Source organism: Enhydra lutris, unplaced genomic scaffold (genome assembly GCF_002288905.1).
Source record: "Enhydra lutris kenyoni isolate GAN:26980312 unplaced genomic scaffold, ASM228890v2 scaffoldscaffold3, whole genome shotgun sequence".
NCBI classification, from domain to species: domain Eukaryota; kingdom Metazoa; phylum Chordata; class Mammalia; order Carnivora; family Mustelidae; genus Enhydra; species Enhydra lutris.
This window is the reverse complement of record NW_019154087.1, coordinates 24331379-24358272: the sequence shown is the minus strand read 5'-3', so window position 1 is coordinate 24358272 and position 26894 is coordinate 24331379. Positions and strand designations below refer to the sequence as shown.

The following is a 26894-nucleotide window of genomic DNA, read 5'->3' as shown; positions in this document are numbered from 1 at the left end:
GAGACTCAAGTGAAATAATGTTTATGAAAGCATTTTTTTAAAAAAATATTTTATTTATTTATTTGACACAGAGAGAGAGAGATCACAAGTAGGCAGAGCAGCAGGCAGAGAGAGAGGGGGAAGCAGGCTCCCCGCGGAGCAGAGAGCCCGACGCGGGGCTTGATCCCAGGACCCCGAGACCACGACCCGAGCTTCAAAGCACTCTGCAAGTATTTATACTATAAGTATTATTGTTAACACTTCAAATAGATTAGTTGAGTGTTAATATAAACATTTTTCATCTCTAATCTTACCATCAATAAACTGGTCCCTTAATATGAGACATAAGAGGAAAGGCATGATCAGGAAACAAAGATAAGTTAAGATGGAATAAGGAGAACTCTATCTCAAAAATGTTTTTTTGAGGTTAATAAAAAGCTATGATACTATTCTCCAAAAACACTTCTAATAGAGGTTTGACTGCATATCACACACCACAGATGAGTAACAGGCTAATCATGGCTAATCTTTAAGAGTCAACTCTGACTTTTGGGTTGATATGGACTATTAAGAAACTAATGAAGTAAGCTAAAATCTGGCAAAGCTTCTGAGGTTAATATATCAAGAAAAACACAGAAGTAACTACTTAAAAATTCACTAAAGTTCAAATTTCCTACTTCTTCAAAAGCAGGCCTATCATAAAATCCATGTGAAAACCCTTACAGCACAGTTTAAAACAACACTCAAACCAAAAGGTTTTTCAAAAAAATTTGATAGTGCCAAAAAATATAAAATAACATACTTTCCCTTTACTTAAAATGAGAATATGGAAGGTAATCACACAAACTTTATAAAAGAAGGCTATAATTAGTCACAGAAACTTGTTCAGCTACACGGATTTCTTATGACAACACAACTTTAAAAACAGTACTCTTTTGTGTTACCAGTGTTTGCTTTATTTTTTACCTAGGTTCTATTAATGTCCCAAGTACTTACATCTGGGATAAATCCAATCTCATTGAGATGATTGCTCAGCTCTGGATCATGGAATGCAATCATCTGTGAGAACACGGTCAGATACTCTGAAATGAAAATAAAGTTTAAGACAAGCACCATTTTTACAGAATACTTTAAATAAAGGCATTAAATTCATATAAATTTGTTTTATTTACATTTTGAATGATATTTAATTTTTTCCATGAAGAAAATATATTTTAGTAAGCTAATTTTATCACCATTTTAATCACTTACTGCTAATTATTAAACATACCAAAAAACTATGGCACAACTTACTTTCTACCTTCTGAACTACTGGTTCATTTCTTAAATCATGGATTACACACGTGGTATTTTCCTACTAAATTCATCATATGTTTTTTTCTCACAATATTAAATCTGTCTTGCATTTATTGTATATTCAGAAAGTGGAACAGATACTTAAATAAGGAACAACACTTTATAAGCCATCACAAGTAGAACAATTATGCTTTAATTTTTTTTTTTTTAAGATCTTATTTATTTATTTGACAGAGAGAGATCACAAGTAGGCAGAGAGGCAGGCAGAGAGAGAGGGGGAAGCAGGCTCCCTGTGAGCAGAGAGCCCGATGCAGGACTTGATCCCAGAACCCTGAGATCATGACCTGAGCCGAAGGCAGAGGCTTAACCCACTGAACCACCCAAGCACCCCTTTAATTTTTTTATATATACAGATATAGGCATTTGTTTCAGTTCTAATGTACTTCCATCTAAGGTTCTACATTACCCTATTTAGGAATAAGAATTAGCAAAATCTTAATCCAAAAATAGGCACACAGTACACAATTAAAAATACCTGTTGTTGATTCTAATCCTACTGTAACTCATAAATTTCAGTTAAAATATGAGGAATATTTCCTTATTTTCTCCATTCCTTCAACAAATTGCTTTTCTTGTCAATTTACTCACTATGTTCTAACCTGAAAAAGATTCTGGCAACCCTCAGCTCAAGGGCAAGTAAACCATACTTTTACAAAGCAAAAAGACAAAATTAACACATATTTTAGAAAGCTCAACTTTTTTTTTCTTTTTGAGATTAAATGACAATAACTCCATAAAATGAATAGAATGCTGCCTTACTTAAATCTATGAAGACAAATAATAATAAAGGATTGAATAAATATGACTTATTTTTGGTAGTTAAGAACAGAGGGCTCAGGGAGGTTTCATGATGTATTTAGCATTATTCTCTAAGAAAGAGCCAAGCTCATAATTCCTAATGGTGTTTTTCCTGCTGTGCCAAAAAGAGGCATTATTTCAAAAGAGCAGAAAGTGTGAGTTGTAGGAATATTGGAGAATATGGTAAGAAAAATTCCAGGTTATCTGTGTCTTTCTGAAGGAAGACAGACATTCATTTTTTCCCAGGGATTCCCCTGGATAGGGTATGGAAGATGCTGAGGAATTCAGCATGATGATGGGATGAGACATTTGTAATGCAGAGAAGAGAAAAAGACTGAGATGGGAAAATTTTAAGCTTGTTTTCAACTGCAGTTTCATTATGTGAATAAACTGTACCTTGTTATATTTGGTTCAAAACAATAGTTCTTTTAAGGAAATAAGAGCTATATAAAATTACATTTTAAAACTCTGGCAAATCAATCATCAAAACTGTTATCCTTTATCAAATAAGGTCAATACTTCAACTACTAGTATTGTAATTTCTGAGCCATCTCCCATATTCAAATCTACACTGCAGTTAGATGTCTGTAAACATGGCTCTTATATGCTGTCACATGATAAAATAAAGTACTTCCCATATCTTTAAAAAAATGACAATAACTCAATGAATCTTTTCTCTTAATAACTTCAACTCCTTCTTCCAATAAAGTAGGAGATCAAACCAATTATTTGGTAAAATAACCTATAAAAATAATGCCTGGTTTTTTTTTTTTTTTTTAGTTTTTAAAGTACCTTATTTTTCATATTTCCAGAAATAGTACTAAGTCCTTGACAACCTGTCAGTGTAAGTAGCCTTCTCCTCTTTTCCTCAATGGAAACTTTGCTTCTATTGGGTGTTTTACGTAAGCAATGAATCACGAAATTCTACTCCTGAAACTAATTTTATAGTATATGTTAACTAAGGAATTTAAGGAAAAACTTCAGAAAGAAAAAAAAAAACACACAATAAAACCCCCCCAACCTTGATCTAATGACAATGCATTTTATAATTATTTACCTATAAGCAATGATACATTTTGTACAAAGAGAAGCAGCAAAACTTCTAGAAAAGACTAGGCGGTGCTGTATTCAAGACCATGATAAAGCTCATTTCTGGATCTAATTTGAGCTTTTACCCATGGGTGTTGGGTAAAGAATAGGCATTTAATCAATATTTTTATTGATTTGATGTTTATAGCAACAGAATTCATTCTATCTATCCACTGTCTCGACTCTTCCTCTAAGAACAAGAAAAACACAATTCACATCAGCTTCAAGATTTACAGATTGAAGTGAAAACTCGTTGGATCCCAATATCTCAGGGAACTTCTGGGTCTAACTTTTGCTTATTTATCTTTTTTCTACTTCTAATTAGCAATAGTATGTTTACAGTCCTAATTTATCTAGAAACTAGAGGTATGTAACATCAATAATCACAAGCATTCATCTATATGTTGATGAAAATATATAGTAACTTTTAAAAAGTACACTTCATTTTAAACTAGAAAGTCATGCCTCAGGCAATTCCCCACAGCTATGCTCTAGTTTACTAAATATCATTCTTATCTTAGCCTGATAAAAGATAATTACTATGTGGTATTACATGGCTGAGTAAGAATGGACTGAGAAAACCTAATTCATAATGAAAACATATTCCTTGCATTCTGCCAAATATTCATAGTGGATTTATGATACATGATATGTGTTACAATTGCATATATATACATATATATGCATATATATACATAAAATACACACAAATACATATGTATTTTTATAAAATACACACAAGTATGTATATCTTTATATATTATATACTACCTATCATCTCATTGAAATATAAGTCATAAGGCTGGAAAAAGTTTTGGTTGCTCAAGACAGGCTTTGGAATGAAATATACTATGGTTTGTTATATTCAGAACAATTTTTTTAAAGATGGGATATGGTGGAATTGATGAAGTCAGCACTATGTGATATTTTAAGTTATTTCAAAATATACTTAAAAGATCTGGGGAGTAAATTTTTAAAAATTGAAATGCAAATGTCCTTTGATTTATAAATCAACTTCAGATAATTTAAGGGTAGTTCAGAAAAACAGAACAGTAGTCAAAATAAAGAATTTCAAGGATATTACTGCTGACTTAAAATGTTCACAGGACATTTTAATTGTGATTTCTAATAATGAAGATATACATCTAAGCCATAATATAACCCCCTACATAGTATTTTCTAACAAACAGGTGACTATGTAAGGTTAAATGTTATATTATTCTTTAAAGACAATCAAGATCGGAGGGGAGGAGCAAGAAGGCAGAGGAGTAGGAGACCTAATTTTCATCCTTGGTCCCAGGAATTCTGCTGGATGGTTATTAAACCATTCTGAACACCCATGAAATCCACAGGAGACTGAAGAAAAGAATAGCAATTCTATGAACAGAAAAGCACCTACTTTCTGGAAGGTAGGATATGTGGAGAAGAGAATCCAAGGTGATATTTGAGAAGACAGAATGCGGGGAGAGGGAGCCTCCATCAGCTGGCTACCAGCAAGGGATAGAGCAGTAGAACACAAAATCAGAACTTTTAGTTAGAAGTCTGCTCCACTGAGGGATGTTGCTCCACTGGCTAAGCAGGGGTGGAATCCTTGCTGGGACAGTGTGGTCTCAGGACCCTCAGAGGGCAGAAGGTATACTGGAGCAAATTATGGCAGAGAAAAACCCTAATTTGGGGAAGGAAACAGGCATCAAAATCCAGGAGTCATAGAGAACCCCCTCAAAAATCAATAAAAATAGGTCAATACCTCATCACCTAACAGTAAAACTTACAGGTCTCAGAGACAAAGAGAAAATCCTGAAAGCAGTTCAGGACAAGAGGTCTGTAAACTACAACAGTAGAAACAATAAATTGGAAGAAGACCTATCCACAGAGACCTGGCAGGCCAGAAAGGACTGGCATGATATACTCAGAGCACTAAACGAGAATATGTAGCCAAGAATATTATATCCAGCTAGGCTATCACGGAAAAGAGGAGGAGAGATAAAGAGCTTCCAGGACAAACAAAAACTAAAAGAATTTGCAAACACCAAACCACTCCTACAGGAAATACTGACAGGGGTCCTCTAAGCAAAGAGAGAGCTTAAAAGTAACAGACCAGAAAGGAACAGAGACAATATACAGTAATAGTCACCTTACAGGCAATACAACGGCACTAAATTCATATCTTTCAGTAGTTACCCTGAATGTAAATGGGCTAAATGCCCCAATCAAAAGACACAGGGTATCAGAATGGATTAAAAAACAAGACCCATCAATATGCTATCTTCAAGAGACTCATTTCAGACCCAAAGACACCAACAGAGTTAAGGTGAGGGAGTAGAAAACCATTTACCATGCTAATGGACATCAAAAGAAAGATGGGATGGCAATCCTTATATCAGACAAATTAGATTTTAAACCAAAGACTATAATAAGAGATGAGGAAGGACTTATCATACTTAAAGGGTCTACCCAATAGGAAGAGCTAACAGTTTTAAATATCTAGGCCCTTAACATGGGAGCAGCCAATTATATAAACCAATTAATAACAAAAGCAAGGAAACACATTGGCAATAATACAATAATAGTATGGGACTTTAACACCCCACTCACTGAAATGGACAGAACATCTAAGCAAAAGATCAACAAGGATATAAAGGCTTTATTTATTTTTTTAAATTATTTTAAAAAGATTTTATTTATTTATTTGACAGACAGAGATCACAAGCAGGCAGAGAGGTAGGCAGAGGGAGAGAGGAGGAAGCAGGCTCCCTGCTGAGCAGAGAGCGTGACACAGGGCTCCATCCCAGGACCCTGGGATCATGACCTGAGCCAAAGGCAGAGGCTTTAACCCACTGAGCCACCCAGGCACCCTGGGTATAAAGGCTTTAAATGACACACTGGGACCAGATTGACTGCACAGAGATATTCAGAACATTCCATCCCAAAGCAACAGAATACACATTCTTCTCTAGTGCACATGAAACATTCTCCAGAATAGATCACATCCTGGGTCACAAATTAGGTTTCAACCTGTACCAAAAGTTTAGGATCATTTCCTGCATATTCTTAGACCACAATGCTCTGAAACTCAAACTCAATCACAGGAAGAAAGTTGGAAAGAACTCAAATACATGGAGGCTAAAGAATGAATAGGTCAACTAGGAAATTAAAGAAGATTTGAAAAAATTCATGGAAAAAATGAAAATGAAAAACGACTGTTCAAAATCTTTGGGACACAGCAAAGGTGGTCCTAATAGGAATATAGAAAGCCTTTCTCAAGAAACAAGAAAGGGCTCAAATACATACCCTAACCCTACACCTAAAGGAGCCAGAGAAAGAACAGCAAATAAAGCCTAAACCTAGCAGGAGAAAAGAAATAATAAAGATCAAAGCAGAATTCAATGAACTAGAAACCAAAAGAACAGTAGAACATATCAATGTAACTAGGAGCTGGTTCTTTGAAAGAATTAATGAAACTGATAACCCCCTGGCCAGACTTATCAAAAAGAAAAGAGAAAGGACCCAAATGAATAAAATGAATGAAAGAGGAGAGATCACAACCAACACCAAAGAGATAAAAACAACGATAAGAACACATTATGAACAACTATATGAACAACATCCATAAGAACAACTATATGCTAGCAGATTAGATAATCTGGAAGAAATGGATGCATTCCTAGAGACATATAAACTATCAAAACTGAACCAGGAAGAAATAGAAAACTTGAACAGACCCATAACCAGTAAGGAAATTGAGACAGTAATCAAAAATCTCCCAGCAAAGAAGAGCCCAGGGCCAGATGGCTTCCCAGGGGAATTCTACCAAACATTTAAAGAAGAATTAATACCTATTCTTCTGAAACTGTACCAAAAAACAGAAATGGAAGGAAAACTTCCAAACTCATTCTATGAGGCATTACCTTGATCCCCAAACCAGACAAAACCCCAACAAAAAGGAGAATTATATTGATGCAAAAATTCTCACCAAAATACTAGCTAGTAGGATTCAACAGTACATTAAAAGGATTATTCACCACAACCAAGTGGGATTTATTCCTGGGCTGCAAGGTGGGTTCAACATCTGCAAACCTATCAGTGTGATACAATACATTAATAAAAAAAGAACAAAAACCATATGATACTCTCAATAGATGCAGAAAAAGCATTTGACAAAGTACAGCATCCTTTCTTGATCAAAATTCTTCACATTATAGGGATAGAGGGTACATACCTCAATATCATAAAAGCCATCCACAGCAAGTGTCATTCTCAATGGGGAAAAACTGAGAGCTTTCCCCCTAAGGTCAGGAACATGGCAGGGATGTCCACTATCACCACTGCTATTCAACACTGTACTAGAAGTCCTAGCCTCAGCAATCAGACAACAAAGGAATAAATGACATCCGAATCAGCAAAGAAGTCAAACTCTCACTCTCTGGATGATATGTTTCTTTATGTGGAAAACCCAAAAGACTCCACCCCAAAACTGCTAGAACTCATACAGGAATTCAGTAAAGTGTCAGGATATAAAATAAATGCACAGAAATTAGCTGCACTTCTATACACCAACAGCAAGACAGAAGAAAGAGAAATTAAGGAGTTAATCCCATTTGCAATTGCCCCCCAAACCATAAGATACCTAGGAATAAATCTAACCAAAGATGCAAAGAATCTATACTCAGAAAACTACAGAGTACTCATGAAAGAAATTGAGGAAGTCACAAGGAAATGGAAAAATGTTCCATGCACATGGATTCGATGAACAAATATTGTGAAAATGTCTATGCTACCTAGAGCAATCTATACATTTAATGCAATCTCTATAAAAATACCATTAACTTTTTTTCAAATAAATGGAACAAATAATCCTAAATTTGTATGGAACCAGAAAAGACCCCGAATAGCCAGAGGAATGTTGGAAAAAGAAAATGAAAGCTGGTGGCATCACAATTCCGGACATCAAGCTCTATTACAAAGCTATAATCATCAAGACAGTATGGTACTGGCACAAAAATAGACACATAGATCAATGGAACAGAACAGAGAGCCCAGAAATGGACCTTAAACTCTATGGTCAACTAATCTTTGACAAAACAGGAAAGAATGTCCAATGGAAAAAAGACAGCCTCTTCAGCAAATTGTGTTGGGGAAATTGAGACAACCACATGCAGAAGAATGAAACTGGACTACTTCCCTACACCACACAGAAAAACAGACTCAAAATGGATGAAAGACCTAAATGTGAGATGGGAATCTATCAAAATCCTTGAGGAGAACACAGGCAGCAACCTCTTCAACCTCAGCTGCAGCAACTTCTTCCTAGAAACATTGCCAAAGGCAAGGGAAGCAAGGGCAAAAATAACTGTTGGGACTTCATCTAGATAAAAAGCTTTTGTGCAGCAAAGGAAACAGTCAACAAAACCAAAAACCAACTGACAGAATGGGAGAAGATATTTGCAAATGACATAACAGATAAAGGGCTAGTATTCAAAAATCTATAAAGAACTTATCAAACTCAATATCTGAAGAAAAAATAATCCAATCAAGAAATGGGTAGAAGACATGAACAGACATTTCTGCAAAGAAGACATCCAAATGGCCAACAGACACATGAAAAAGTGTTCAGCATCACTTGGCATCAAGGAAATATAAATCAAAACTACAATGAGATAGCACCTCACACCAGCCAGCATGGCTAAAATTAACAAGACAGGAAATGACACATGTTGGCAAGAATGTGGAGGAAGGGGAACCCTCCTACACTGTTGGTGGGAATGCAAGCTGGTGCAGCCACTCTGGAAAACAGTATGGAGGTTCTTCAAAAAGTTGAAAATAGAGCTTCCTACAACCTAGGAATTGTACTACTGGGTATTTACCCCAAAGATGTATGTAGATTCAAAGGGGCACAGGTACCCCAATGTTTATAGCAGCAATGTCCACAATAGCCAAGCTATGGAAAGAGCCTAGAAGTCTATCAACAGACGAATGGATAAAGAAGATATGGTATATATACACAGTGGAATATTATGCAGCCATCAAAAAACTGGAATCTTGCCATTTGTAACGGCTTGGATGAAGCTCTTAGAGGGTATTATGCTAAGTGAAATAAGTCAATCAGAGAAAGATAAATAGCATATAATCTCACTGATATGAGGAATTTGAGAAATAAGACAGAGGGTCATAGAAGAAGGGAGGGAAAAATGAAACAGGACAAAACCAGAGAGGGAGACAAACATTAAGAAATTCTTAATCTAAGGAAACAAACTGAGGTTTGCTGGAGTGGAGTGGAGTGGGAGGGATGGAGTGGCTAGGTGATGAACACCGGGGAGGGTATGTGCTTTTGGGAGTGCTGTGAATTGTGTAAGATTGATGAATCACATACCTGTATCTCTGAAACAAATAATACATGATACATTAAAAAAAATTAAATGAAAGGAAATGAAAGGAAAAAAAAAAAAAGAACATCAAGATTTTTCGAAAATCTCCCTTAGACTTCAGGTGAAGTTTAATATCACACTAATGCACAAAACCACGTCTAATATACTTTTTTTGTGTGTTTTAATGAGACTTTATACCTTTTAATTTTCTGCAATGAGATATAAAATAAAAAGTCTTTTTCCCTTTTAATCTTTTCAAATTAAAAAATTCGTATACATCTCGTTTAAAACAGTTTCTTAATTCATTACATACTTTTAAATGACAGTGTAAGGCTTTTGTATGACACTACCATATTTTTGTACAGCTATTTATAAATAAGTCATCTGTTTTCAAAAACAATTGCATAAAATGGATACAAGATGAAATTTCAGTAAGTTCCCACATATGGGTATCCTTACTTTTTCCTTTCTAAGTAGTCTTTCTTCTTTCATTGCCTTAGATCGGGTAAGGAGAAGGTGAAGGATGATAGGGGAGAGATTTAAAGCAAAAGATTTCCTCAGCTCACAAATCAAAAATAGCATTCTTGGTTCTAAAAGTTCTGTAACTATATGTTATTTTCCATTAGGCATTGAAGACGCTAAGTGTACGTAAATATGCAGAGAGTCATAAATCTCTTGTCAAATAAAATGTGCCTAAGCTAATTCATTTGGTGCCATTTGGACGCATAGCACTCAAAAGAAGTCAAAGTTATTTTACCGCAAATGAACCCAAATTAGATTATCTCACATTACAAAGTTTGCCAGTTGTAAAATTTGGCTTGCTATCTAAAACAAGCATCAACCTTTATGTCAAAAAGAAAAGAGGTGGGTTCAAAAGAAGAAAAAGATAATTTTCAGGCCTATACTTGTCAGCTATTTTTTTTTTTTTGGTTCACATACCCTGCTCTGGTAAATATACAAACAAGCTCACTCAACAGTTTTCATACTATTTCTATTAAAGGCAGAACATTTTCAGTCTCAGGAAAAATCTCTTAGTCACAAGATGTAAGACATTCTGGAAAACAGCAAGGTTGTAAGTTCAATGTATTTCCTACTCTCTCCCAATATGCTATCATTAAAGCCATCCATGACAAAGATGTTTATTCAACCCAAAACAAGCAATGCACTGTTTTCCCAAATGCATATCCCTTTAGGTGAAATTGCGTATCTCCCTCTCTTTTTTTTTTTTTTTAAAGATTTTATTTATTTATTTGACAGAGATCACAAGTAGGCAGAGAGGCAGGCAGAGAGAGAGAGGAAGGGAGGCTCCCTGCTGAGCAGAGAGCCCGATGCGGGGCTCGATCCCAGGACCCTGAGACCATGACCTGAGCCGAAGGCAGAGGCTTAACCACTGAGCCACCCAGGCGCCCCTCCCTCTCTTTTTCTTATTGTTTGATGAGAAAGGAGATTTATATTATACTCCTATTTTGACAGCTGGCCTTTAGACTCCAACTTTAGTCTATCTTCCTTCTTCCTTCTCTCCTCAAAAACTTACTCAATATCTGTGTGCAGCGTGACTATACATCCTGATTACATGCAGAGTTCCAGTTGCCACCTGTAGGTGCAGTGTCTGGTGCAGTTAGTGTGCCTTTTAAACTCTGAAAAATACCCCAGTTTAGTTATACAGCCATCCTAGCTAAGTGGTGTACTACATTAGAGACATTACAGAGAAGATACCATCCTTTTCCCCAACGGATTTAGAAACATATACAGGAAAACAGAATATTGGGAAATTTTTCATGCAATTTTATTTCCTAGGTTTATATGGTATTTCTTTCTCCCTTCCCCTTTCTGATTTGTAGAAACCACATTTTCCAATTGTCCAAGTGTGAATATGCCTTAGTTTTGTAAACAGTACAAGAGGGACACCTGGGTGGCTCAGTGGGTTAAGTTTCTGCCTTCAGCTCAGGTCATGATCCCTGGGTCCTGGGATTGAGTCCAGCATTGGGCTCCCTGTTCAGCAGAGAGTCTGTTTCTACCTCTCCCTCTGCCTGCTGTTTCCCCTGCTCTCTTGCTCTCTCTCTCTAGCCAATAAATAAAATCTTTCTAAAAAAATAAGTAAACAGCACAAGAATGTTTAAAGTTGTAGCAAAATTCCAATGGTTGTTTTGGTGGACAACATACAGCAGAATGACTCTGAAGTAGTATAGTTTAAAAGTTTATAGGCCAATTTTCTAAGTTGTTCCTTTCTTAATTGAAAAAAGACATAAATGTATATGTAAGAACCTATTTAGCCAGAGCGCTTCCATCCGGTTAAACAATAACTTTGTTGTTTATACAGTAAAACTTAAACTGTCCCTGCCCCCCTTTCCCCCAGGGTACGTACTGAAAAACAAGTCCTGGAAACCAGTCCCAGGTAACAAAGCCCAAATACAAGGGTGGGTCAGGCCAGGTGGAGACATCCGATCAGTGGGTGGGGGCGGGGGGCGCATACTGTCTCCCTAGCTACCAAGGAGTAAGGGCCCTGCCCTTTGGGTGCTGTTTGGGCGCCAATTCTGACCAAGGTGATAGACTAGTTCAAATGTCTACTATAGGGCAAACTGTAATTGAATTGGTCACTTATGTGTGACCTAACATGACTATGCAGCTTTCTCTGTGTCTTACAATCTCATTGGCCACATGTGCATGGCCAGGCCCAACCACATGGCCTTTGCCCTTAAAGGCTAGTCTGTAAGGCAGAGAGGGGTCGTGCTCTCTGTAAGAGGTGTGGCCCCGGCGCGTTGGTTTGATTCTTGATGCTTGGCACGGAATAAAGCTTTGTTTGACCTTCGCTTTGTATCAGTCTCGCTCCTTTAATCACCGACCCATTAGTGGGGGACCTTTCAGTATAGCTGGGTTTTCCATATAGGATTAGTTCCCATTTTTAATAATTAAATGGCTGCCTTTCTTCGCTGGCCTAAAACTGCCTTTTTTTTCTCTTCAATAGCCTAAGGTACGTCTGTCCTGCAAGTTATAAGCCTGTTTTTCCAATATCTCTGCAACTCTAACCAATCTATCCCTTTCAGATCCCTCCACCTTTTTCAATCCAGCTGGCACTCTAAGGTTCTGAGTCTAAGAGTAATTTTAAGGATCTTAATTTAGAAGTCCAACCTTGAGCTGCTTAACCAGTATATTTTTAAAAAAATTCCTGTGTATTGATACTTTATCAACTCAATAGTAACATTACTGGGGATTAATTTGATAGTGTCAAAAATGATAAAGATATTTCATTTAGGCTAGAAGTAAATTTTTTATCTTCTTAAAAATGTCTGCAGGTAACAAGTTAATAGGATCATGGTAAACAAACAAAACAGGGTACTTTGACTAAACAGATAATTTTTGTCTCTTCTGTAAGAGGCAAAGCATTTTAGAGTCTTATGAATATGTAAATACTGTTATTTTATGAAAAATTTTAAAATAAAAAACTTCCACATTCTATTAGTATATAATCATAAAAACAAATAAATAACATTTAAAAGTGCTATCCAATATAGAAACTGGTTTCTGTAGAGACAATTCAATGACTCAATGAATATGCAATTCTGCAAATAGCTGTTGAGTTGATTGATTTCATATGATATACAGCTTTTTCAAATTTTATGGGGGGAAAAGTGTGCATGTGTTATTGATGCTAATCAAAAATCAATGTCACTTTGAAGTTTAAAGCTAAAAATACTACATAACAAAAGGGGAGGGGAGGACACACGAAGGAAAACAATAAAGTGAGAGCCGAATATTTCTAATTCTAAGCCTAAAATAAACATTTTGAAGAAAAATAAACAACTCTTCTTCCATAAACTTTAGTAACCAATAATCAGCATCCTGTTTCATCCCATCCTTCAGCTTTTTTTGGCCTTCAGGCATCAGATTTGACTACTGGTTATTTTATCAACCTATTCTGGACTTTTTTACTACAGTTCTCTTCCTTGTTCTGTCTTAAGGATTTCTTTCTCCCTTTTGCCAAGCAAATTCCTACTCTAATTTCAAATTCATCAATAAATATCGCCTTTCATGAAACCTTTCTAGACATGCTCTCTCTTTCCTTTGCTACCAAAAAGAAAATTTGAAAAAAAAAAAACCCACAAAATAACTTCCCCAACTTCATCCTCTGTGGTAATATAGCAGTATGTATATTTATTTCATTGACTTAAGTAGTTATTTTCATATTTACTTCCTATATTACACTATGAAATCCCTTGGAAAAGGACTGAGTGTTAATTACCTTAGGAACTTCTATTAGGTAGTGCCTGGCATAGAGTCAGTGCAGAGCAATTACTTATTATTTTTTTTTAAGTTTTATTTATTTATTTGACAGAGAGATCACAAGTAGGCAGAGAGGCAGGCAGAGAGAGAGGAAGGGAAGCAGGCTCCCCGCTTGTGCAGAGAGCCCAATGCGGGGCTCGATCGCAGGACCCTGGGATCATGAACTGAGCGGAAGGCAGAGGCTTTAACCCACTGAGCCACCCAGGCGCCCCCTGAATTACTTACTTGAAATTGCTTTTTTTCTTTTTCTTTTTTGAAACTGCTTTTTTCTTATATAACATATGGTCAATACAAAAACTGAACAAATAGACACCTTGTGTGTTTCTTGGGAAAATATACAGGTTCATCGTAATATTAAAGAACATTTATTGCAGCTTTGAAAAGTTTTAAGATTAGTTACCAATTCAAGATTTCAAACACAAATTTATAGAAATTATACATGAGAAAATATTAACATTAACAAAAATAAACTTTAAGTAATTGTAGTCTTTTAATTATAATATTAAATGTTAAAATGTATTACTGATTAATCTAACAAATTAAGAGTGGTTTTCGCCTTTCTGACTAAGTCCAAATTCACGTTGTGGATATTATGGTTTCTCTTGTACTTACATGAAACAAGATCTTGTCTTGCTTATTTGTATAATAAGCCTTTTTAAAGTGTATTTAAAAAGTTTGCAGCTAAAAAGTATAAGAACTTACCTTTTTCAAGTTGGAAATTCATTATCAATATAAAATATATACATTCATCTGTATTTTAAAACAATTACTAGAAAAATGAAACTAAATTTTTAGAGGTAAATCCTTTCTGTATTTTGAAATAGGAAACTATAAAGAACCAAAAAAAAAAAAATGAATATAATAGAAGCTATGTAATATGGCCCTCTGAGAGCTAGCCAATTCATTTTATAAACTCTGTTTTTTGTTTTATTATTACATCATATTAGTCACCATACTTTTTTTATTATATAAATTCTGTTTTGATCGCTTTTATTTGAGGATTCTCCAAATATCTTCATCTTTCTTAAAGTACAGTAATCTGGCTAGGCACTATGCTTTAATAGAGGCCTGATAAATTTGGGAAAAGATGTTTTCCAGGCTTTATATAGGAAAGTTCAATTAATATTATGGGTTCATGTTAGCTTTAAAAATAATAGCATTATTTCTGACTTTACTTAACTAAAGATTAAGGAATCACATTTTGTGATGCACAAATACTTACACGAATATTTTCTATCTTTAATCTTTTCAGTTTGTTTTGGTCACTATTTGGTAAATTATTTGCATCGTATAGTCTCTGAAATCTCTTGGTATCATTCAAGGTGTTACTAAATCCACTCATTTTGGATTTTGCTGGAATTTTAAAGAGTATACTGCCAATTATATAATAAACATTACTGATAAAGGTAATAAGGAAACTATAAATAAGTATTGAACATATCTCAATAAGATACAAGATATACTCTTATAATACATAACTTCATAAATTCCCAGAAGTTGACATTACATGGCTCTTGAAGTTGGATGGCTTTACTAAATTAACATAAAAGCAAAGAGCAACTTCCTTCCTATAAAACATGTTTGTCTTTGGTTATAGTAGTCATTAGAAAAATACCGTAATTCTTTATGGACTTGGAAGAAAGACTAAACCTAATGGTCTCTTCATGGGTTTTAGTGATGGACTATTACCATATTTTATTGGGTCACAATTATAAATTTAATTTAGCATTGGTTATTTTTGACATAAGAACTTACTCTGTAAAAAGACAAGTAAAGACATTTGCTTACCTTGTATTACATGTGAGTTGTCTTTCAAGAAGAAGTTATACAGGTATTTGGGGATAAAAGCAGACATACATGCATAAGCCAAGGCTAAGAAAGAATAAGGCAAAGATATATAGCAAATTAGTTAATGGGGTAAATGGTCAGTAGTCACTCTGCACACGATCCTTGAATCTACTATTAAACAAGAATAATGTTAACAATTGATGGAAACACAAAATTAAGTGGGAGAGAACCCTCTATCTTTTAAAACAGAAAATATTTTGGATGACAAAAGATAACCATCCTAGTAATTTTTCAGTTTTGAATGAGTATGGCAATCTTTATCCCACAACATTAAAAACTTTTATTATCACAACTTCATACTTAAAAAAAATATCTAAACTTGGTCATTATTAATGAGTCATACAGACCTCAAGATCCTTAATTTTTTTGATACAAACAAAAGAGTCTGAGAACTTTGGATTTAGGAGCTCTAGTCATAAACTGTTCTTTCAAACAAAGATCTCTTAATATTCTTGGATCAGAAAGTGTAATAATAGACTATGTTTAACTAAACATAGCAAAATCTCTGGTCTAGATTAATGAGTATTGATGTCAGAGAACAGTGCATTTTAAAAATCACTCAAATAGCGAAATTTTAGCTCTCTGGGATTATGCTATCTCTAGACTCAATTCCTAAAATCTCTGTAAATTCTGACCTGAAATAGAATTTATAAAAGATGGAAATCCAAGATTCAGACTTCTAGAGATTTATGCTATATAGGGTAGCAGCCTAGATGTGATATCATTAGTGATTAGAGTCAATTAAATTTAACAAATATTTTTTGAAAAACCTACTATAAAAGAGGCATTATAAGAGGAGGACAGAAAATTAAAAAGCTGTCATTAAAAAAAGCTTTTAACCAAAGAAAGGGTTACTATGTTAGTATATAAATAACTAAAATATAAAACATACACAAGATAAACTTCCAGAAATATAAGGTGCTGTATGAGTTCAAGAGGGAGAATAAGAAAAGTCTTCATTAAGAAATGATTGAAATGATCAATTTTGGGGAAAAAGACCACTATTTATTTCTTTACAAACTGTTTGGAAAGTATACATGGACTAAAACTAGTTTCTAAAGAAGTCAAAATTTTCTCCAAAGTTCATTAAATGGCACAAAAGAAGATGAATTCATAATCAGATTCCCCCTAAATTTCTAGTCACTGTCTTGTTACAACTGAAACTCTAGTAATAAATTAATCTTTCACATCCTCTAAAATGAGTTTAACAGATTATTTCACAGAAATTTACAGTATGTAGGGGTGCCTGGGCAGCTCAGTCATTAAGGATCTGCCTTCGGCTCAGGTCATGATCCCAGGGTCCCTGAATTGAGCCCCATATTGAGCTCCCTCCTCCATGGGAAGCCTGATTCTCCCACTCCCACTCCCCCTTTTTGTGTTCCTGCTCTTGTTATCTCTCTCTGTCAAATAAATAAAATCCTAAAAAAAAAAAAAAAGAAATTTATAGTATCTACTAGGAAGAGATCAAGTACCTCACAACAAAAACAAAAACCTTGGGTGCCTTGGTGGCTTAGTGGGTTAAAGCCTCTGCCTTCAGCTCAGATCATGATCTCAGGGTCCTAGGATTGAGTTCTGCATCAGGCTCCCTGCTGAGCAGAGAGCCTGCTTCCCCCTCTCTCTGCCTGCCTCTCTGCCTATTCGTGATCTCTCTCTCTCTCTCTGTCAAATAAATAAATAAAATCTTAAAAAAAAAAAAACTTTCCTGTTTGAATAAAATATTTTAGGAAAATATGTACAGTGATTATTTACATGATAAACAGGCTTACCTTCATTATTGAAATTTAAATATAGGAATGGAGCACAAAGTGAATCAAGACCTGGTGGAAAGGAGTTTGGGGTAAAGAATTCAGTAAATAAAGATCAGTATAAGTGTATATACATACCTTATTAAGTTCCCTGAATTACTTCTATATAGATTAAGCATTTTAAGTATTACTCATCCAGAAACATATTACACATCATGGTGTAGTGTGAGGAGTAACTGACAATGACCGGCACATAGTATATGCCCAATACAGATCGGATACGGTTATTATTATCTATTATTTTGAGTTAAAGTGAGAAATACAGTAGTTGAAAAATGTAAAACTGATAGAAGGCTTGGACTATATAGTCTCATCTCTGACCCTAGGTGATCCTGGCAATCATTTTAACATCTCCAAGCATGTTTCCTTATCCTGGAGATGAAAATTTGTCTTATAAGTTTCTCTGGGATGAAGAAAAGCAATCTTTCTAAAATTGTACAGTAAAATACAAATATGTTACATATGTCTTTTATTGATAATAATGCTGCTCATATGTTATCATGTTGAAGGGAGGTAGGTACATAAATCTATCTATAATTGTTAGGAAGATACAGAACTCTAAAAGGGACAAGGCTAGGAAAAATAATATCTTTGTTTTAAGTTTTGCCAGAAATTGAGATTTAAAATTAAAAAAAAAAAAAAACAAAACTACTGTTCATTACAGCAAATTAAAAAATAGAACTGGGAAGAATGGGCATCTCATTCATGAATTTATCAATGACTACAAAAATAATGAGAAGGACTAAAAATGAAGGACATGAAACATTAAAGTTATTTAATAAGAGAGAGATAATAAATAAAATAAGCAGTGTAGGGTGGTATCCTATTCTCTAATTCCTAATAACCATGATAACCAGGTTGTAAATCATTAAATGACAAGAATATCAATTAACCCCAAATTATTTATGGTATAATATTACTTTTATTACTTGCATAGCATTAAAAATCGTGTCCCCTAAGATTACAATAGCACAAAGTATTCTTCCTACTTGACTAATCAGTATTATGGCAAATTGTTTCATTAAATATCATGCATTTAAATCATATCTACTATGCATTTAGACAAAGTTTTAAAAAAAGTTCTCTCAAAAAATGGAAAACCAATAATAGCTTTCCACAAAGCTAAGGATATTTTGATAATTTGTTTTAAATTTTTAAATTTTCAGTCATGCAACATGCTTCTGGTACTTCAGAAAGAATCTTAATAATGGGGGGAAAATGTTACCTTGCCAATACACAAGATCAGGATGAGACACAACCCAGGCTTTTAATACACGCCTAAATTTTGCATGACCTTCTGGTGATGATAACAGTTCATCATACTGATGACACCGAGGAATATCCACTTCGATCTGTAAAACAGCAAAACAATAAGGTGGAACTGGAATAGAGTGATCTCCAATAAACCTCAAGATAAGGAAAAGGAAAGAGTGTATCCTGAATATCAGAATAGACCATCTACATAATCCTGGTGTCTGAAGTTTTTAAATTTTATATTATTCCTCTGGAAACACCAAGAAAGTTGTATGTATATTTAAAGAAAAAAGGCAGACCATTTTATTGAAAAGGCATTTATTAATAAAGTTTTCAAAAAACCTTCCTTTACATCCTGGACTAAAAAAAGGGCAAATTCTTCAGATAAAAAAGTACAATTATTGGGGCGCCTGGGTGGCTCAGTGGGTTAAAGCCTTTGCCTTCAACTCAGGTCATGATCCCGGGGTCCTGGGATCGAGCCCCACGTCGGGCTCTCTGGGCAGGGGGGAGTCTGCTTCCCCTTCTCTCTCTCTCTGCCTGCCTCTCTGCCTACTTGTGATCTCTGTCTATCAAATAAATAAATAAAATCTTTAAAAAAAAAAAGTACAATTATTAGGAAAAGTTACTTGGTCTATATACTCCTTTGGAACAATTCTAACTCATTAACTTGTGAGTAAAATAAGAGCATGCATATATATACATATGAAGGCTGCTGAGTTTCATAATTAAGAAAATTCCTCTTGCCTTTCTAAAATTTAAAGATTTGGCAGAATTATCTTGGGTTAAGAAAATCTAAATCGTACTTGTCTATCTGTAGGAATTGGAGTATCTTTATCAATTGCATCATACTTGGCATGAATAGCCCCCTGCAAAAAATAAGAGAAGATATATTAATTTATCATATCCTTAACAAATTATTGACTTAGACAAAATACAGTTCTTAAAAACATCTATCTTTGAAAATATGCCCAATTATAGATAGGAACATTCAAACCCAAAGCATCTTCTTAGAAAATTCTTCACATCTTTTACAATCTGTGATGAAAGTCTGTGACAATTTACCATTTTGCTAAGGCAGTCATTTGAATTATACGCACAGGAAGACAAGTACATTAAAAGAGTCACTTAATGAATATGCTTAGCTAATCTCCTAGTCCCCACAACACAACACAGCCTTGTTGTGCTCTATTCATTGCCCTCTCACACATAGTAAGTTTCATGAAGAAATTTAAAAAAATGGGGGGAGTCATCCCTTGAGAAATTTTCCTGTTAAAGTTGGAAATGAAAGCAAAAATAAAATAAAATTGTTTAAAGGAGTTCAGCACCAGAAGGAAGAGGTTTGGGATAAATTAAAGAATGAAATAAAGAGACCACTTACATTTTCCATTTATACTGTTACAGAAAGAATAATTACATAAACTACTTCAAATTTTGGTCACGTTCTATAGGATCAAGCACAGAACAATCCTTAATTCTCTGGTTTACTGTTATGGTAGAGAAAGAGCTAGGAATTTGGAGTTCAATCTCTGATATTACATGCTACTATCAGCATCTCGGGCACATCTACTTTATGAGACATTTGGACAAGCTGACCTTGAAAGTACTCTTGAATTTTAACATTTTATGGTTCTACGATTCTAATTATTACCATATGGTAGGCAAAATAGGCATTCTTATTAAGCAACCAAACAAACTCAAAGATATTTGTAGACTTTCACCAAAGAAAACAGGAATAAAGGAAGGAATTTTTTCAATAGAGTTAAAAGGATTAAAAATACGTGGGAGAATTTGCACACAAAAAATTATGTGATGGATACCCATAAGATATCTATAAGAGAATACAGGAAGGCGGGATGACAAAGAAATTGACAGGAAATGCAAACATATTGGCAAAGATTTGGCCCATTACCATGACTGCTGTCACTAAAGTCTCTGTTAGTACTTCAAGTCACTCTAATAATGTGACACCTTGCCTCTTCTCACTGCCACCCATATGGTACCACAGATGACAAAGTAGCATTTGTCCTGGCAGCATGGTGCTGGGAAGACAGATGTGCCAAAAGGAACTAAATTATATTCATGATTATTGACAAGGTTCAAATTAGAGTGGAATATTTCTCCTTATAATAAGCAGTCCTATTTCCTTTTTTCTTTTTAAGATTTTATTTATTTATTCAGGAGACAAAAAGGGAGAGAGAGACACAGACAGAGGGAGAAGCAGGCTCCCCACTGAGCAAGGAGCCTGATATGGGACTCGATATAGGCTGATATAGGACCCTGAGATCACGACCTGAGCCGAAGATAGATGCTTAACCAACTGAGCCATCCAGGTGCCCAGCAGTCCTATTTCTAAATGAACATACTTTATAAGCAGGGCTGTATATTTATAACTGATATGTATATTAAAATATTCAATTTTTAAAATGAATAATCAATATAATTTGAGTCCCATTAGATGAAATATTAAATAGCATAAATCTAACAAGACTTCGTATTTTTCTATTCTATCCATTCTATTCTTTTCCTCTATTCCTTTCACTAAAAATTGCAAAATAATCTTAATACTCAAATTTTACTACATAATTTTCTAATAACTTGGAAAATATATATTCAGAAAGTACTTTCCTTCTTTCTTAACACGATTGATCAGCTTCTAACCTCTTTTTTCTTACCTCAACTCCCAAAAGAGCAGCCCAGGTTAAACCTCTCATAAGAGGAGGAATGTCAACTCTTGCTTCTTTCCAGATTTGATTTTTTTTATACGGATAAGCCTATAGGTAAAAAAAGATATGAAAAATAGCTCAAGTTACTAAGTGCCTTCTTTTAATCTAAACAATTCTGAATATACCAGTGATAAAGTTGAAGGTGACCTGCAATAAAGTTCCAAATATCTGAAATTATTTCACCTGATGTTATTAATACGTATTAAGTTAGCAGTGGAATAGTTCCCTACCTCTGTAAATGTTATATAGTACAATCAAAGAGAGGAGCTGAATTTACTGTTTTTAATCATCCCTCTCTATTTTGTGCTCTGGAAGAATTATGAATGGATCCTATGGAGACTAATATTTTGAACCTCATATGTTAAGTAACATATAAGGCACTTTGTAAAATACCTAGTAACATAGAAAGTATTCAGTAAATGTAAGTTTTTATTATGGTTACTTCCATAAGCTTGCATGTAAATTTGTCTTTTTATAAATTTGTACTTCAGGAGGAATTTCTAGAACAGAATTAATAGGACACAGGGTATGGATCCTGTTAAAGGCTCTTAATACAAAATTTAAAATAGCTTTATAGAATGTTTTAACCAATTTACACTTATTCCAGAAGAATGAGAGTTCCAATCTCAATATACATTTCCTCATTTTGCTAATTCAATATGGAAAAAAAGTTTACTTTTTTCAGTCCTAATAAGGATACATATTTAAATAGATTTACTGACTGGTTTTATTTCTATTATTTTTTTTATCCATTTCTCTGTTTCAATGATAGTCATTTTCCCTATTGATTTTTTAATGTTTTTTAAATATTAAAAAAAGATATTAAGTATCTTTTGTCTAATGTGGTTTTGCATAGATTCCTTCATCTTGTTTTTACTTTTTAATTTTATTTACAATTCACATCTATCATTTTTACTATTAATCAGATAAAACGGGTCGTAAGAATTAGTGTTCTCATGACATCAAGATTCCCTAAGAATTACCAATGAAAAAAAAAATAAAGATTGCATAGGGACTCTTTACACCTTATGCTTTAGAATCCTACCTTTAGCAGCCTGTCAAAGAGAATGATTCTGTTTAGTTGGTACTCTGTGTCTCTCTCTCGGATGATTAAAGGGAGAGTGGCAGCTGCAGACAACTCATTATTGCTGTTTGAATGAGGTAAATTAGACTGGCTATAATAGAGAAACAAGAGCAGAAAAATTGACAAAACATATAAAATAAAAAAACCCCGAACATCACATTTTTGTATCCTCCTTAGGAAACAATTTTCCAAAAAAATATGCAAGCTTCTTATCAATCTAATAGAAAGAGAAAAGAAAAATAATGGTAAAAAGAATATATATATATACTCACTCATCTTCAAGTAGTGGGTAAAATGCTTCTCCACCAACATCTTTTAATCTCTGAATTTAAAGAGAAAATATTTATGATACTTAAGATCTGAGACAGAAACACTGATCTTTATTTAAAAGGAAGAATAAGGTAAAATTATATATTTATAAAGATACCAGGAAAACTACAACAGAATTTAAAATTCATTTATTGTAAACATGCAAATACACCATGCCTGCAGTGATTAAGTTTAGCTGTAAAGAATATTCTTTGTTTTTTAATTTTTTTACCTTCAGGGATTTCTCATAAATGTTGCACACCTATTATTATAGCTTTCCAAACAGGATGCAGAATTGCTAAAATTAGTATAAATTTGAATAAAAGGATAAAACATTTTTTAAATTATGTGAAGATTATATAAAAAAGTACTTTTTAATACACATCCCTTAATTTAGAACTTGAGTCCAATTTACTTCTGCCTTGACATTAATACAAACTAAAACAAAAGCAAGGTGCTAAAAAAAGGATTCAGAAGAATTTCTCACATCATACTTTGAACATGCATGACTCAAATAGCTGGTAAATCAGCTGACAAAACTCAATTTTCTTAATTATTTTTTCATAAACTTATTATAATAATGTTACTCCAAATAATGCCATTGCCAGAATTATAGATATTATTCAAAAGCATAAGGCGGCAGGCAATAGTAAAGTAAAATCTAAGACACATCCTAAGTAGGGTGATTAAAGGTAATGCCATCTTGCCTGCTGCTCTGCTCTTCAGTTCAACTTCCAACTTGAGGGCAGAGTATCTTCTCCTATGGGGACTGACACAGAAGTTCAAGCTCTGTGTGTAGCCAGCATTGATCTTCTGTTGATTAGAGTTATTGTGTACTCACCCATGTGAGTTAGCCTCAGAATTTTTTTTTTTTAAAGACTTTATTTATTTGAGACAGAGAGCATGAGAGGGGCAAGGGGCAAAGGGAGAAGCCAGCTCCCTGCCGAGCAGAGGGTCCGATGTGGGACGTGATCCTGGGACTCCAGGATCATGACCTGAGCTGAATAGCCTCAGAATTTTTAAAAGCCAAAGAAAAATCTTTTACCCACAACTGAGAATCTGGCAAACCCTGATTTTATGCCTGGCTTTTTTCTAAAATTTGATGTGCTGTAGATTTATGCCATTTTTCTTCTAAACTTTTAGGCGTTTTTTTGTGGATTAAAATTCTAAGTAGAAAAATAAGATTTTCTCAAATTTTACCACATTATTAATATGCACATTGTTTTAAAATTTGGGTTTTACTGTCCTGAAAGTCAAAATATTACAAGTAACTTTTCTGCTTTTTTATATTAAAAATGTAGCATATTAAAAGTACAAAAAGGGCAAAAATACAGAAAAGTAGAAACAAAAATTATTTGGTTTCCATATTATTTTTAAAATCAGCAACATAAACTTTTTTTTAATAATCATAGATAAAAGTATTTTAAATTTCAAAAATGGAAATTTAAGGTCATTGAGAAAGTAAAATTGAAGACTTGTATTTATTTAACTGATGTTCATATACTTTGATTATATTTAAAAAAGCAAATTAAGAGTAAAACCAAATTGGTCAAAACCATGTATTTGGATGTAATTTATTGTTTGTTGTTTTGTACTGCTACTTACTTCATCTACCATACACATTCTTTCTTTTCAAAGAGATGACAAGCTTAGTGTATCGTGTAGTAATAATTATAGATTTAGATTTTCTATTCCTTGCATTATGGCAGGTAAGAGATTCTAATTCCCTCCTACTACATAGTATGTAAAACACTAACAGGAAAAGCCTAAAAATATAAGGAAAATCAATGATGTGAGACCCAAAACTGGGCTTAGAGATAAAGGATATAAGCTAGAAATAAAATATATTGATAATCATGGCCTAGGGTTTTAAGCACAATGGGACAAAGACTTGGGCATCTGATTAACAGGCAGCCAGACTGGAGGAGACCCTGCTATACTCAAGAAAGAACTGGGTGTGTTGGGGGCGGAGGGGAGGACATCCAACTTTAGCCAGCCTGAGTGATTGATGTAGGGAAGAAGAATACCCAATTCAGATTCCTTTTAGCTGTCCTGTCTCTCCTAATAAGGTAAGGAGGGAAGCTGAGAAGCTTTGTATGAAGGTCACAGCCCAGAGACACAGGTTCACCTAAAGGGCTGAGACGTAACCATAGGACTACAGAACTCCTTCCCTTCCCTACCTTACCTCCCATGTCAATAGAGCTCCAGTATAAAAGGGGATTCCAGCTGAAAGAGCTGCATGCAGGTCTCAGACTCTATTTTAAAAAGTCTCTAGGGGAAAAAAAAAAGTCTCCAGGGAAACCCAAAATCACCAGGGGGAATAAGAGCAAGGATAGTTGAGGAAATTTTAGTCTCTGACAAAAAAAGCACACATAGTAAACAGCTAGATAAACACGACATTGTGAGCTAAAGGCCTATTTACCATAGTTCTTTTTATTGGTAAATCATGTTAGGGTTTCAACAAAAAATGGCAAGGCATGCTAATATGTGAAAAAGACACTCTGAAGAAACAAAGCAAGCCACAGAACCAGCCTCAGGTTTGTCAGAGAGTTGGAAATTATCAGGCCAGTAATTTAAAATAATTCTGATTAATATGCTAAGGGCTCTAAGGAAAAAAGCAGAGAGCATGCAAGAACAGGTGGGTAATATAGGCATGGAGATAGAAATTCTAATAAAGAATCAAAAGATGCAACCTATGTGTTATAGAAACCTATATGTTATAGAAATCAGAAGAAGGAGAAAGGAGGAAATTTCTGGAAATTTTCAAAATTAAAGACATGAAATAACAAAGATCCAGGAAACTTTACAAACATCAAGCAGGATAAATACCAAAAGAAAAAAACTACACCTAGTAATATCATATTCCTTAAAAGAAACCATCAAAAGTTAAAGGAAAAGCCACAGATTAGAAGATACATGCACTACACAAAGCCAACAAAGACTCCATATTTGGAATATATATTTTGAAGTCCTCAAATCAATAAGAAATCACCTAGTAGAAAAATTGACAAAAGATATGAACTAGTAATATATAGAAGAGGTAAACACACTACTAAGAAATATGAAGAGATTCATAACTGCATTATAATCAGGGAATTAAAATTAGTATTATAGCAAAATATTATTCTATACCTTTTAGAGCAATGTATTTTTTTTAAGGTTTATTTATTTAAGAGAGAAAGAGAGAACAGGAGCAGGGGTTGGGGTAGGGAGGGGCAATGGGAGAGGGAGAAGCAGACTCCCCACTGAGCAGGGAGTTCCATGCAGGGCTTGATCCCAGGACCCCAGGATCACAACCTGAGCCTAAGGCAGACGCTTAACCAACTGAGCCACTCAGGTGCCTCTAGAGCAATAATTTTGTAAAAATTTGATAATATCATGTGTTACCAAGTATACAGAAAATGAGAAACCTTATCCAATAATGGAAAAAAGATACAACTCCTTTTGTGAATGATTGAATAGTTTGTACTAAAGCTGAAGATGTACAGATCCTATTTCCCAATAACGTCACTCCTGGGCACATACCTTAAAGAAACTCTGACATATTTTATGAGATCAGGGAGGAATTCAAGGCTTCATGTATATCTTTAAGGTTTTATTTAAAAAAAGAAAAAATCTGAGGTAGATTTGTCAAAACATCATTCTTACATTTCTTAGCTGGCATAAGGACAATGTCACGGTGGTGTCATCTAATAGTGAGCTTCTGTCTCGACCTTGTCCAAAGCTTTCACCATCTTCAAAGAGAAAACTGAAAAGAGATTAAAAAAAATAATTATTTTAATGAGAACACAAAAAATGATTTATTGCTTCTGCTAGAAAATAAAATTTATTCTAAATCATCATTCCCTCATCAAAGAAAGAAATTTTAGACTAAATGGATTAATTAAAAATATGTATTTAATATGTTTATATTTCACCAAACAATTCTCATTTTTAAATATAAATTGAGTTCATATGAATACAGTATACAAATAGAAAGCATTTTAGGAATACAAGAGTGTGA

At 34.2% G+C, this 26894-nt stretch overlaps 1 protein-coding gene across 4 annotated transcripts in view; it reads right to left on the bottom strand.

The window, feature by feature from the left end:
* The window catches only part of LOC111154891 (TBC1 domain containing kinase), a 207720-nt gene that overhangs the window by 103927 nt on the left and 76899 nt on the right, over positions 1 to 26894 (bottom strand). For 3 of the 4 annotated variants that reach the window (XM_022514848.1, XM_022514839.1, XM_022514864.1), the window contains exons 12-20: positions 26540 to 26639; positions 22855 to 22904; positions 22544 to 22673; positions 21448 to 21546; positions 19579 to 19641; positions 18747 to 18873; positions 17483 to 17533; positions 15657 to 15740; positions 976 to 1061 (exon numbers count right to left, since the gene is read on the bottom strand). In XM_022514848.1, coding sequence (XP_022370556.1) covers positions 976 to 1061; positions 15657 to 15740; positions 17483 to 17533; positions 18747 to 18873; positions 19579 to 19641; positions 21448 to 21546; positions 22544 to 22673; positions 22855 to 22904; positions 26540 to 26639 — 790 coding nt within the window. The remainder of the gene's footprint in view (positions 1 to 975; positions 1062 to 15656; positions 15741 to 17482; positions 17534 to 18746; positions 18874 to 19578; positions 19642 to 21447; positions 21547 to 22543; positions 22674 to 22854; positions 22905 to 26539; positions 26640 to 26894) is intronic. The other variant, XM_022514856.1, reaches the window with a different exon arrangement.